We start from the raw sequence: 14,554 nt of genomic DNA on the forward strand, positions 1-14,554 counted from the left end.
AATACATATGTGCATCTTTTTCATTGCAATAATCTTAGTACTAACTTATGGTTACACTTAAGCAGTTGAAGATCAGAAGCTATGAATAGTATGATTGTTTATAGTTGTAGAATATGAAAGAAAGCATGACTAGGTGCAATTCCTAATAGAAATATATAAAACAGTTCTCATTTATGCATATCAATATTTGGTAGCAAGCAACTGTGAGTTTAATTAAATATCTGTGTAATTATTTGTCTTTATCTTTCCTTTGCAGAACGATTCAATGAAACAATATTCGATTCCTTGTCCACATATTTGCTCAACATCTGTGAAGTTTGTGGTAGCAGCCAGTGTCCTTATTGCCCCATTTATAACGGGGCTGTGCCTTCACTTCGTGTGTTAAAAGAACAATCAGTGTTCGTTCTGGTGTTATCGCTGAGTATTGCATTTATTTGGCGCAGTCCACACTTGTTTATCATATAATGGGTGACTATGTGAGAGATACAACATGGAGACTAATACCCTTCACTTAATGGAGCAGGGTAATCAATTCATCCTTGTTAAACAGAGCACATCTAAACGATTGTGGTGCTGTGATAGCGAACATAATCCATAAATGCAGTATTGGATAGTTTGAATGTTCGAATTTTCTAAATCTAGGATGTGATTCATATTGATGATTTAAAATATTTTGTATTAAAAATTAAATGTACACAACGTATCTCAAAAATTGGTTTGTCAAGATGGGTCAGTGTGGGAGAAATTACAACTGTAACGACATTCATTACCTCATTAATCACCTAATTTGTACATTTAAATACGATAGGTATTGAACATCATGTATGCGATGAGATCTTGACTCTGATGAACAAATGTGTTTAATGGATTGTTTGCGTAGGAGTGCATTGGAGATGAGTGATCATTTCATATAGATATGTTCATTTTTATGTTTTGGAGGAGGAGGTTAACAAGTAATAATGACAGCAGTTTTATTTTTCCCCATCTCTATCGATGGATTGTGACCACAAAATATCTGGAAATTACTAAAGAAGTATTTGATAAGTCATGCTAATGTTAGAAGCATAAATGGAGAATGAGTTTATCATGTCTGTGTCTCTGAAATTAGCGAAGTCAAGGGAAATGTGCAAAGACATTTCAAAATGTGAATCCTTTTAATATCCATTTGATGCTCCATACTTTCAGTGACATGCACTCATGTCCTGTGTGATTTTGTTGAATAGAGATTGTTTTATCCCTATGGCAGTGAAATGATGACAACTGGAGGCCCCTGAGCTGCATTGTGCTTACCATTTTCCAATTGTTTGCAACCAACCAAATTCAGTGATGGACCTTCAGGCCACAGTGTACCACGACTCAGACTTAACATAAAAGGTAAATAGTTTTTCACAAGGTTAGAAGTTACTTTTCAAAATAATCTGCATTCTTCTTCGAAATTCTCTAAGGTATGAAAAAAGAACAAAAAATGCTTTACATACATTTCTATGATGGGCCATATCTGGAAAATATTCAGCTCTTGATAGTTTGGTTATTTACTCCATTTAATAACCTTTCATCACATTCTACGTAGTGATATAAACCTGCAGGGCTATCTAGAGGGATGGGGTAGATGGGGCACCTTATCCCAGGCCTTGACTACTTTAAGAAGACCCCAAGGAACATTGCTATCATTTTTAAAGATGGGAGCTTATGAGGGGGGTTTGAAAACATTGCCCTGAGGCCCCAAATTACTGAGCAGCTACCCAGTGGAGTTACCTATCTTCATGGCTAGTAGAGTTTCAGAGAAAGGGCTTTTGATTTACAAAAAAAGTAATTTCGAACTCTCAGTGAGGCAAGTTATGGTTATGGAACCTACATTACTTCCTACATTATGAACCTAAGTGAAAGGTAATTCTGTGTTCTACTGTTATGTACAGTTTTATGAACCATATCAAAGGAATAAGTAATTTTTTGAGAGCAGTTAATTAATTTAAGATTATCATTATTTTAAAAGTTTACATTTGATTAGTTCAGCTATGTTTTGCAATATTTCTCAAGGGGTTAGGAAAAAATATCATCTGATATTATATGTATCAAGCATTGATAACTGTCTCGCTAAGTACCGAAAACTGTCTTATCAAGTTTCTATAGTCATAAACGCTTACATTGTCATGAGAACAGCATTTTCCATCACAGTAAGGAACTGTTAAGTTATAGTTCTATTTATTAGTGAACCATCGATATTTTTCATTTTAAGAAAATTCAGTGGTTTGATAGCACATCAAATAAGAACCATCATCATGTATATTCCCAAGGGACTGCCAAATTTTTGCATTTATGTGTTCACACTAATAAGTTAACAAGGGCCTAGAGGTTGATGTGTGGTTTGTGGCTGATTTCATTCTTCAATACAAATAATTGAGGTTTTTTTATCTTGCATATATGTATCAGCCTCATATTTCTTTATGGTTTCATTCAAGCTAAACTTTTCTTTAAGATCCTTCGAGCTAGAAAAGTGAGTTACGTGTGATTCATATATATACTTCAAATACTTGAGAGCGTGTATGAATTTTACAAGCACATTTAATTTTTGTATACATTATTGAAGGAAGCTGAAAGGAGATGTAAATTGTTGAGACAAGTGGCTTTCTTCAAAGAATTGTATTAATTTGTAAGTGTTGTTTAATTTTTAAATCCATGATATCGTTTATGCATAGTGGAAAATTACATTGAGTGGTATTGATATGTTTTGAATTTTACTGTGATTGGGGTTTCTAACTTTTACTTTGGAAGTCCTTATTATGGTGTAGCAATTTAAATATTTGTACTGAGAGGATCTTACTTTATAAGTCGTTTGAATGATGACCTCATGCCGTCCAGCATTTTCAATTTTTTATTCAATTTTGTTTTAATTACTTTTGTTGTTTAAAGTAATATATATTTATGGCATTTTTATTTGTCAGCAATTGTTGACATTTTTTGTAATGTATAGATTGTAATTTAATGGAACAGTAAACTCTTGATCATACTGAGGCAAATGCCAAGTTTTAGCCCCATTCAGTGCAAGCACCTTTAGTACCTTGCTAATCGACCCAGTTAAATGTAATGCTTAATTTAGATGTGAAACTTTCATGTTGCTGATATTCATTGATTGAGGATTTATTTGAACCACTATTAAGCCTACACTTTATTGGTTGATAAATCGCTAAAATTAGGTGTTGCACATAGTAGTGTAATATTATAATTAATCTACATTTTAGATTATTGCATGATTTCCCATGCCTTGCTGGTTGCGATTCAAATGAACACCTTGGCTAATTATTTTTGTTCAGAGAGGTAATGTAATTTAAATGCCTTAAAAAGCAAAGTTTTTAATTAGAAAATAACAACTGGAATGAGTAAGTGAGTTTCATTTTTCTTGTACTCAGCAAATCGATGACATGTCATTATTACAGCAGATAAAAGTTACAAATGAAATAAGTTGTGTAGCACTTGACTAGGGCTGAGCCGAGATTACTAAATCTGATTTATGGAATTGAATATAGTTAAAGTTATTTTCAGTTGCTAAATCATTAATTTTTGAGTATTCAGCTTGTTTTATACCCTTTTAATTTTGCATCATAGTTAACTAGAATCTGTATTATCAAGGGTCTACAGTTCCATTTTTTTTTAGCTAGGAGAAGAGGATGTTTTAATACAATACTTGAGAGGACCTCTCAAATTGTGTGTCTGCATTAACAAGCCACAGCCCACTGTGGAATATTTGTTCTGTAAACCTGCTAACATTAATTCCATTTTAGTGTATATATTGCTAAATAGTTGCATTTTCTTGTGAAGCCCATGGGCAATATGAAAAAAATGCATAGCCTACTGTATGACTTTATGAAGGACTTCAATGTGACAGGGAAATAACAGAGCAATTCGTTTAATAAATAGATCTGGTGATTACTTCATTTCCTGAGGGATTGCTCATCTTCTTAAGAATATGTGAATGAAATGTTGTATAATTGAATGGATTAGGTGTTGAAAATAAATAATTTTTTAGATAAATGTGACTTTTCTAACTATAACTCTTTTTAGATTGCCATTAAAAAAAATAGCATTCAAAGTGTCATCATAGCATCTTTCATACCCATTTTAATGCATGCTTAGTTAACTACGTAATACATATTTCTATAAACGATTGATTTCCAGATACCAGTGAAGAGATTCTTTTTCATGAAAATTTTCAGAAAAAGTTATGAAGATATACAGTACATCTTTCATTATCCCTAGCTTAATTGATTGCTCCACGAATTATATGTCTATAACTTTCCTAGACAGTCCCTTGTATTACCCCCCTGTTCTCCCTTTCAAACCCTTCCCAGTACAGCAGCAGTTGAGCTGAAGTAGTGAAATCAGGACCTAATCTAGACCCTCTTTAAAGGTTATTGAACGCTAATATAAGTCTACCAGACTAGCGACGGTGATAACTTATTTAGAGCCACCCGCAATGCACTAATGTGCAAAAATTCTGCAGAGAAAAAATCATTTGCTTTGACTGGGATTCGAACCTGGATCCCCCAATATCCAGTCGAGTGCTTCAGCGAGTTTAGCTACCAAGGCATCATTCCCCTTTGTGGGTATTTTTGGACTATACAGGACAAGATTTTTTTTCTATTTGGAATTTTTGCACATTTGAGCATTGCAGGTGACTCCGTAAAGTTATCATTAGAAATTGGGGGATCCGGGTTCGAATCCCGGGTCAAGGCAAGTTATTTTTTCTATGCGGGATTTTCGCACATTGTTCAACACTATCCCTGTGTCCACCCATAGAGAAGTAAGAAATTACAATCGCAGCAGAAAACTTCATCAGGCATCAGAAAGTCAAATCATTTTCCAATGAGTAAAGGCAATAGATTGTGATAACTGAGGTTACTCGGACTGAATCAAGTCACAATGATCAAGTTAGTGACCATTCTCCAAAAATAAAATTAAAAATCAAGGCTTCGTGTATGGAACTTTTAGTTTTAGGGTGCTTCAATTTATTTGATAATGGGTTAGAAAAAGAAATGAAATCAAATTTTATATTTTTCAGAAGTTGGGGAAAATACAATATTGAAATAGAACGAAAATCACTTTACCAACTTTTTATATTCCTTGTAATGAGTACAACACCACACACCATGAGCCATCAGAGAAAATAACCTAAACCTTCTGGTCAAACACTAACAGTGGTTTTTTGTAGGTTAGCAGTTGAAACGTTGCATTGTTTGTTGTCAAGAGAATGGCTTTTTTAAATTAGCTGTCAATGATTTACATTACCTCACATTTGAACAAGTTTCACAGAGATTGCTTCATAACATTTTTCAGAAAAACCAGAAAAAATCAAGCCAACGCTGAACCTATTGTGGTAAAAACACAGAATGAAAACTTGTAGTACTTGCTATTATAATCCCAATTCATAAATTATTTCTCAAAGCAAAATTATAGTACTATTGGTCAGCGCAGAGGAAATAGACCAGACAGATGACTTATAGAAGGAGAAAGTGTGATAGATGAGGATAACCTCAGACTGGGCATAACCTTTGGTATAAGTGAGCAAGATAAGCAGTGGGCCCACTATATATATCTCTGAGCTTTTCACAAAGTTTGGAAAGGTGGGTGGAAAAGGTTTTTTTTTTAGATTGTTAGCAAAATGTTAACCTTTTCCCTACTATACACGTATATACATATACGTGTGGACGTTTCCTGACCTGGAAGATGACGGCCGTATATTTACGTGGGAGATTTTCCTAGCCAGGAGAACAAAAGCTGAATAGTATATACCTTTTCTAGCTCTCCCCCTTTTAGGACGGTCGCGGGTTTATGTCGCCTTTGTCTCGGGACCCAACCCTGCGGGGTTCAGGATTTACCCTCGGAATCCGGGAGCAGGTACCCGGACCCCTCGTCTTTTATAATCCCTCATAGCGGTAAGGGACAGCAGTCATGCAATTGTTTATCCGGTCAGGTTTCGAAATAAATATTTGTTCATTTATCAAGAAAAATAAACTAAGAATTGAATTATTTGTCTTTTGAGCAGCGTTTACAATTTTTAAACGAAATACTATGATAAATATTAACTTATATCTCGAGTTATGTATAAACATCAACATGGAAATTGTTGCTGCATTAAATGCGTTAATCTTAGAACTTTGTTTAAAATTTGACAATGCTCAGAAAAAATGAGGAATTCAATTCAAAGTATGCAATTTACGTGCAAGCAACAATTATCCATTTGCTAAATACATATAAGCAATACATAAGTTGACCGCAAACCAATGCCGCAGGTATGGTCGTAAACCCGGAAAGGAGGGAGCACAACTACTCTCGGAGTCCGAGATAATGCGAAGTACCAGCGTGGAGGGGTCGAAAAAGGTTCAGCGAGACCCTTCTTAACGAATGTCCTCCAAAAATGCTCTGTACCACGAGAAAGAAGAGTCTCTTGGGGCTCAGTACAGCAGATGCTAAGACAAAAACTCTGCCGTCTCGAAAGGGTTAAAAGTTGGATCTTGGCATGAAGATTTGATGGAAAAGGTACTATGAAGTTTAGCCACCAAAGAGAGAGGAAAATCATAAAATGCAGAGACTGTCGCCCATTAGACTAACAGTGGGTACACGAAAAGCGATTTTGACAGTGTAAATAAAATGGAAGCTAAGGTAAACCAGAGATTTGGTTACAATCAATTTGGATGCAGGAAAGGAAATACAACACAACTACAATAAAAATTTTGTTTTAATCTACAGAAGTTTTTCACAACAGTCACAAGATCAAAATTTCACCAAGCTTTGTTTAGACCAGTTAGTTTCATATAAGTCAACTCTAGATCAGGCACATAGCCAGAAAGGGCATGGCCGGATAATTACATGTTGTGAATTGGTCCCCAAGAAATATTTCAAAGATTCTTGGCCTATTATATATCTTGGTGAGAATTTGAGCTGTGAAAAATATTTAGCCCATATTTAAAGTAATTTTGCAGTTATGCACAAAAATGTGATTTTCCAACATTTTCTAATACTTCTTTGGTTGTTGAAAAATGAGAAGATAGAAAATATGTTATTGGAGCATTTCACCTACGTAAGAAGTTATAGGTTATTTTTTAGAATTGTTTTATCTCTAACATTGACAAAGCTTTTTCAGAACAGGATACATTGCTATTATGTACTTGTATTTCAGATTAGCCTTCACTAAAATGTTAATATGTATCTCAAATTTACTTGGAAATTGCTAACTAACTTCGGCTGGAAATTTTGGTAACTAAGAAAAAAAAATTAGGTACATATTCTCAAACATTTTACAGGAGAGATTTTAGCAATGGTTTGAAGAGCAATATGCCTGCAACCATATGTGGCTAATGCAGTGCATGACTTGAACCTCTCAATTTCTTGCGCTAAATATGATGGTAATTGTTACTTTTTTATTTTTTCTACTACTAATGTTCTACTACTTTCATTTGGTTGAATTTTTTTCGCGGATTCACGAGTGTTAGTGCTCAATTTAAGCATATTTTTCATATTATGCTTTAGCTCTCACTGGGTGAAATAATTTGTTGAACTTTTCAAAGCTTTTTTAATGCTAGAGATATAATAAAAACAATTTTGAAAGTATCCCATAACTCCTTACATATAAATGCACATTTTAGGAGTTATTTTATGTTGATATATACTCCAAATGCATACATATTTTCAATTTTCTAAATTTTTCTCAAACAAAGGTACATCATATTAAAATAAGTCGGAAGATCACATTTTCATGTGGGACTTCAAGATAACTGTGAATATGTGCTACATGTTTTGCATCAAAACTTCACCAAGACCTATTATAGGGCCAAGAATCTTTGTGATATGTATCTATCGCTATGGAAAACACGCATTTGTTAAATTAGCGCAATATACATTTACATAATGCTGAAAGTTAAATTTAATACTGTTTGTTGGGACACATAAAAATATAAAACTACATGTAGAGAAAAATGGAGTATCAGAGAATAGATGCTCCTGGGCTAATGGCCTCCTTAGTAGATGTATTGTGAGTTGATGCCAAGGGGGACAAATTTTGGTGGGGGCAGAAGCCCCCAAAGCTCCCCCTCGCCCCTGTGGCTACTTGCCTGCCCTAGATATAACAGCCATGACCCTAGTAGAAAGACACCTTCGTTATAAATATGATGTGACTGCTTGTTTGATTAATTTTGAAAAAGGATTTGATATCAGATACAAGGGAAAGCTACAAGGTATTTTTTGGAGAACAGGAGTAGTTTGGATGGACAGATGACCAATTCAAAGTCTTTAAATGGTTCAGGCCAGTGCAGTGCAATGCAGTAGCGACAGCGAAGGAATCGAAGCGGGAATTCTAGCCCTCTGGCCCCTGAAAAACTAGCATACCTGGCAAAAGACACATGTATCATTCCATGTGATTTCATCTTACCACTCATGTCAACCCTCTCTGATCCCTATCAAATAATGCATATTTAGCAATCCTTGTTCATTATGAGAAAATATCAGTTTGTGGAGCTTAGCAATACTTAAAAAGTAGGTTACAGGACAGCGACGTAGTGAAATTCTTTTAAAGTTGATGATGTTCATTTACAGATAAATGTCCACAACTCTCTTTGTAATAATGATACAGCATTTAAACATCTATTCCTGGAAGGGAAGAAATAGAGCTTGCAACAGTAATGGAGCAAGGTCAGTAAAACAGTACTCCAGCCTATCTTATTATGCATGCCAGTGGAAGGTAATGCTGCTCATGGAATTTTTGTGGTGTAGGGAATAAGTTGTGATTTATTTAGGGTGAAGCTACTGATTTGTCCTTCATGATATCTCATTTTTTTCAGAGGTCTAGATTTTTTAAATTGAAAAGCATTAACTAAATTAAATGAGACAGCCTAAAGGAGGACCAATGTGACAGTTGTATCACACATTTAAAAAAATAATGTGTAACCTGCTCAAGGAAATTGCAAAAAATTAATATTATAACTTATTGTTCATTTTTATTGAATATAACTTGTATAAATAAAATAAAAATGGGAAGGTATTAGGAAGAAAGGGTTAAAAATTGGCATTTTTGAAACATTTGGTGGGTTTTAAGGTCTCATTCAGGTTAGCATCATGAGTATGGTGATGTTTCCGTTACATGGCAATAGACATCCAAGAGCCTTTTCATCAAGGCAAAACCCTCTCAATGAATCAACCAAAACAACACCCAGAAAATCTCATCACAAACTTGGAAGATTTTTAGATACAAGTAGTTTGAATAAATTAAAAATTCATGCAAATTTAAGTTACATACAAAATAATTTTAGTCATATTTATTATTTTATCTTTGTTTATACAGCATTCTACTAAGAATGTTAATATGTACATACTTCAAGGGTCCATTTTAAAAAGGCAAAAATGATCCACAACAATGTCTAGCTTGTATATTCTAAATGTTTTGTATGTGTAAGTCACATATTTCAGGCCAGTTCATCCTCAAAATGTCGAAGACTTTTTTGGAATTTTAAAAACCACACTAGGCACGGAGGCAAAGGAATCCTATGTGGAAGAGAAAATGTGATACCTTGCCACCCAAAAAATTAAACTAGAGAAGACCATTACAGTAGAGCTTCGATTATTGACAATTTCATTAACTATTTTTAGGATTACCCACCTATTGCTTCTATGACTAGTTCCTACAGACATACCTCAACCCTTCCTCTCCTACCTTCTTCTATCAATCATTTCCTTCCCAAACCTACCTCAAAATAACTTGTTTTTCAATGGAATGGGTTCAAAAGATGTACAGAAAACAACGTGAAAATTTCCAAGAAAATTATCTCAAAAAGGTAATCAGTCTCATCCAATTACACATTTGGGTAGTTCACAAAATTAGGATAGATAATATCGGATGTTTTTAGGATATTTTGTGTGGGTTCCAAGATTTCCTCCTCACCTTATAAATTTAGTCTCTTATATAAATGATGATGAATCAAGTGTCCTGGGAGTTAAGACTTTATGCCTTAAGTTGCTGTTTTAACGAAGATATTGAAGGTGAGAGAGATTACCATTACTTTAAATGATGACAATACTAAATTGTTCGGGTTTTCAAGGGAATTGGCACCCCTTGGAGATTACGTGTGAGTGCTGTGGCATACAATACTCCTGCAGATGATCGAAGCTTTACTGTAGTTTGGAAAAAATATTTGAGCACTAATTCAGAGAAGATAAAACCTTTAGTTCCAAATAAGAGATACTTTTTACGTACATGAAAATAATGGGATAAGACAAAATTTTATATTTAGGCATTTTTGTACTTCATACCGTACTCATTTACATTGGTTTAATTCACCAGACAGTGATAAGTTACTTAAAATACTCTACAGAAAGGTTAAAAATTTAATAGAATGCTGAACCTTTAATTTTTTCTGTACTCTTTTTTGCTCTTGTAATTTCCTCTTTCATTGGATGCATTATTTCTTCCACCTCCATTATTTCTTCCACCTACTACCACGTTTGTGGTTGGCATATCCCCCTGGCCGCAGTTCATCAATTTTCCATGAGATGGCACCATTACCTATCTAGGAGGAAATATTCATGAAAAGGAAGAGCTTTTCTTTTATGGAATGACTTCTCTTTAGATTAATTTTCCAAAAATTGTGATCTCACAGAAACTACAGTATATATCCGATTATAGTCCCCCCTTTTTTTCCAAAAATGGCTGTGGTAAAATTAAAGGGAGGGGACTATATTCCTATGCATTTTTTCAATTTTGTCCCAAAACTGAAGCCACAAAATCAGGAGGGGGGACTATATTCGGAGAAATACGGTATAGATTAATTCTGAGGTGATTTACCTGCAAAATTGATGATGATCCATATGAAATTTATTTTTTTTCCTTATTCACGAATGAAACATATGCCTGCGTGAGCACTTATAACAACAACCTAACAAGAATTTTGTATACAATAAACCCTCAAGCTAATTAACTCATTCACTCATTGTCAGTGAAAGATGCTAAAACAGCCCATGAGCATGTGTCAACATTACTTCAAGCAAGTTAAAATTATGGGTTAAAAATTTTAAAATGCATTTTATCAAGTGGTGTTCTGAAGAATAAAAAAGAAGAAACTGTGCTTTCTCATGAAATATTTATTCATACATTTACACGACCATGGTTTCAACGTAAGACGTCATCATCAGGTCAGATGTCATCACCACCTGATGATGACATCTAACGTTGAAACCATGGTCGTGTAAATGTGTGAATAAATATTTCATGTAAAAGCACAAAGTTTTCATTCTTCATAATGAACCGCTTTCACAAAGTTACGCCTCAAACCATCAATTTTTAAATGGTGCTCTGTTGTTTTATCGGCATCACAATTTAAAATGCCAATGTTTCCTCTCTGCTACCAGAGACCTCATTACCCCAGGCGAGGTCTCCAGCAGCGGGTATAAAATGATGACATTTTAGATTAAGTGACATGGGTCACCCAAAATAACATATCTGGGGGTAAAAATCAAGATGAAAGATTGAGGTAATACCAGGTATAATGTGGTACAATTAGTAAAAATTTATGCTGGGTGCAATCCAGTCTACACTCTTTAAAACCAAAGTCAAAGAATCAAAATTAATATTTCACATACCCTCTGTTTCATTGAGATGATTGGCAAATTAAGATTTGTTATTGCTAGAAGCCTTAAAATTAACCTGCCACACTCAAATTTTGAATTCAAACGTTTTTGGGGTATGCATACCACTTTTTGCAAATTGACGCTTTTGAAGCATTTGAAACTATGTACTTAATTCTTTTTTTTATGATTCTCCCGGTAATATTAAAAGTATTCAAATGCTTCTCTTTTAATACCACTACATTTAAATCTAACTTCTTTCGGACCAGCCTATCCCTCTAAAGCAATTACATCTGGTTACCCCTTCCTTATCTTGCCCTTCAATAGTCCTTCCCAAACCTCTTCTCCCTAATACCATTTTATATGGTACAAGGGTTATTCAAATGAAAACCTTTAGGTGCTATATTTTATAACAACTAGAAAGAATTTGGTATGGTATTTGGAGGAGGCGATCGACAGCTGAGGTCACTTGCGCCATGAGGTAGGTGAGGAAGGGTGGAGAGAAACCCAGCGTCGGCATTAGCCTGCTCTTAACGAAAGGCGCCATGGGGACCACGGCTTAACGTCCCATCCGACGGACGGAGTGTTGCGCTTGAAATGTCCTCCACACAACATTCAAGCAGGGATCGGGCAGTCTCTGAAAATTCTCTGCCGCTGCCGGGATTTGAACCCGGGCCCACCGGGTGGGAAGCCAACACTCTAGAAACAACTTTTGCACATACTTTTTCTATGTAGTTTCCCTGACATTAAATATGAGTTTTCCTAAGTTTTGAAAGGGTATAGATACCACATTGGAAGAAATCTTTTGATTGTGTCTGTAGCCGTGCACAACAGATTTCACCTCTTTGTCACTTTGGATATGCTTGCGCCCCATTAGTTCTTGGAGTGATCTGAAAGTCACTAGGAGCGAGGCCTTGAAGATAAAGTTGATGAATGACACATTTACATTTGAATCCTATCCTTGAATTTTATCCTAAATAATTTGAACTCATACAGACTATATGCATGCCTGGTGTTGTGTACTTTTCAAACATTCTGACCTATGTCCTTAATTCTTTTTTTTTAACAATTCCCCCTCTTAAGTATTCAAATTCTTGCTCCCTTGCCCATATTACACTAAAAAATTTCATCCCTTTTTCACCCCATAAGCGAGCAAGCATAACTTTCTCAGCAGACAGCTAAGGGTGGTCTTTCTTTGATGTTGGTGATGAGCTGTGGTGCCATTCCTAGGTTTGTTTGCATTTCCGATTCGCTGCTTTTGAAGTTGCTACACTACTACACAAATCACCATACTGCACCGTCATTCTACACAGATTTTATTTTGGTTTTATCACTTCATTACTTACAAAGCGCATTCCAGATCACTGGCCTAGCATACATCTTGTGGATAGCCGACCACATATCTTGTTATAAATATTGCTGCCTACTCTGGCATTGCAGCATTACTTTGCCACATGCATTTCATTTTGAGAACCTCAAGGAATACTACTGCCAAATAAATCATTCAACTTTCCATAACTCTATAGAACTTTTAAAGTTTTCATTAGAATCCACCAGTTATACATGGCTTTACATACTTTAATATTTTGTGGTTCAATCTTGAAAATGATGCAGAAGACCTCAAATCCAGTATACAGGAAAAAATCCATTGGAAATGTACTGAGTGGTTTCAATCAAATTTAAACATCTGTTGGTATTATTCAAAAAAAGAAGTTATTCAATGCTCTGTAGTTGAAAACATACCCCCTTTTCAATCCATGCAATATCTATTCATGAACCCATATCTTCCATTAATGATAACTTTTCTGTTTGGTAATTCTATCACTACATTAGTCAAAAGATAAACAAAAAAACAAATTTAATGCTTAAGGTATAGCATACAAATTAAGTCACCAATGGTAAATAATCAATGCACTTGAACCAAATTGGTAATTATCTAAATAGGAATAACTATTAAATGAATAAAAAAATGAAGTACAAAAATGCCATGCATTGAAGGAGGCATTATTTTAGTATCTTCAAGCACGGAGTACCCTTGAAACTTTTGAAGAATTTGAATTGAAAAGATTCAAAGCTATCATTGATTTTATTAGACTTTATTGGGCATAAAAACCCAATTAAGGTAACTCAAATATTTGGACAATGGACACTAATCAATTGGAGATGGATAGGGCAAGTAATCAAGAAAGGGATTATACAAGGCAAAGCCTGTCAGAACATTCTTCAAATAAAAAGGAGCACAAGATTCATTTCCTTAATACAGACTTGCAGTATCCCTTTCTGCGCTAACCGTAGCAGCATCCATAAGCCCATTCTATTTACACCAGAGGCCCACAGCAAGATACCTGACAATTTCCATTAGTGCCATAATGAAAGGTAGTAGCTATTCTGCTACCATAAAAGAAAGTCAGAAAGTTGGGTTGATGGGGATATGGGATGAGTTAGAGAAAGGAGAGAGGGATTGATGTTCACATCAATAGAGGATCAGGCATTTATTAGCTAAATTATTATTGTTAAGAGAGGACAGATCAGTCAGAAAAAGGGTTGCAGGCACTGATTGATGCATCACGTAAATGGTGCCAGAATATGGCATCGATATTTATCACAAAAAATGAAACAATGCAGTTTTGTCAAGCTTATATGCAAGCAAGGAATGTAAAGCTCTACAGAAAAGGAAAAGAGAAAAACTAAAATAAGTGGAATGGTTAAATGATTAGTTGAATAGAGAAGGTTAGAGGAATACAAACATGGAAGCAAGGATATCAGGACCACAGGTGCATTGGCACAGGATGGGTTTATGAACAGGTGAGAAATTTTTGATTAAGAGTTCTATGGAAAGTCTGATCTGGAGTGTAGTGCATAATGGTGAGGGAACTAGGAGACTGAGGAAGAGTAAAGGTATATAACATTCCAGAGGTGGGTAAAAATAGAATAGAGAGAATGAAAT

At 34.9% G+C, this 14,554-nt stretch overlaps 2 protein-coding genes across 7 annotated transcripts in view; one reads left to right on the top strand and one right to left on the bottom strand.

Moving 5' to 3' along the window:
- The window catches only part of LOC124165361 (CD109 antigen), a 74,892-nt gene extending 70,863 nt beyond the window's left edge, over positions 1–4,029 (top strand). Inside the window, exon 28 of the mRNA XM_046542740.1 lies at positions 257–4,029. Within this exon, the coding sequence (XP_046398696.1) occupies positions 257–465 (209 nt within the window). The 3' untranslated portion in view covers positions 466–4,029. The remainder of the gene's footprint in view (positions 1–256) is intronic.
- Positions 1–14,554, bottom strand: part of LOC124165371 (testis-specific serine/threonine-protein kinase 3-like) — a 33,333-nt gene that overhangs the window by 12,734 nt on the left and 6,045 nt on the right. The window contains exons 6-7 of one of the 6 annotated variants that reach the window (XM_046542760.1): positions 10,389–10,549; positions 5,032–5,363 (exon numbers count right to left, since the gene is read on the bottom strand). The exons of 1 other annotated variant lie outside the window; for it this stretch is intronic. In XM_046542760.1, coding sequence (XP_046398716.1) covers positions 10,391–10,549 — 159 coding nt within the window. In that variant the 3' untranslated portion in view covers positions 5,032–5,363; positions 10,389–10,390. Of the gene's footprint in view, positions 1–5,031; positions 5,364–10,189; positions 10,554–13,184; positions 13,295–14,554 lie in introns of those variants that run through there. 4 more of the 6 variants (XR_006866222.1, XM_046542778.1, XM_046542750.1 and 1 more) reach the window with 4 other exon arrangements.

This window comes from Ischnura elegans, chromosome 1 (genome assembly GCF_921293095.1).
Source record: "Ischnura elegans chromosome 1, ioIscEleg1.1, whole genome shotgun sequence".
NCBI classification, from domain to species: domain Eukaryota; kingdom Metazoa; phylum Arthropoda; class Insecta; order Odonata; family Coenagrionidae; genus Ischnura; species Ischnura elegans.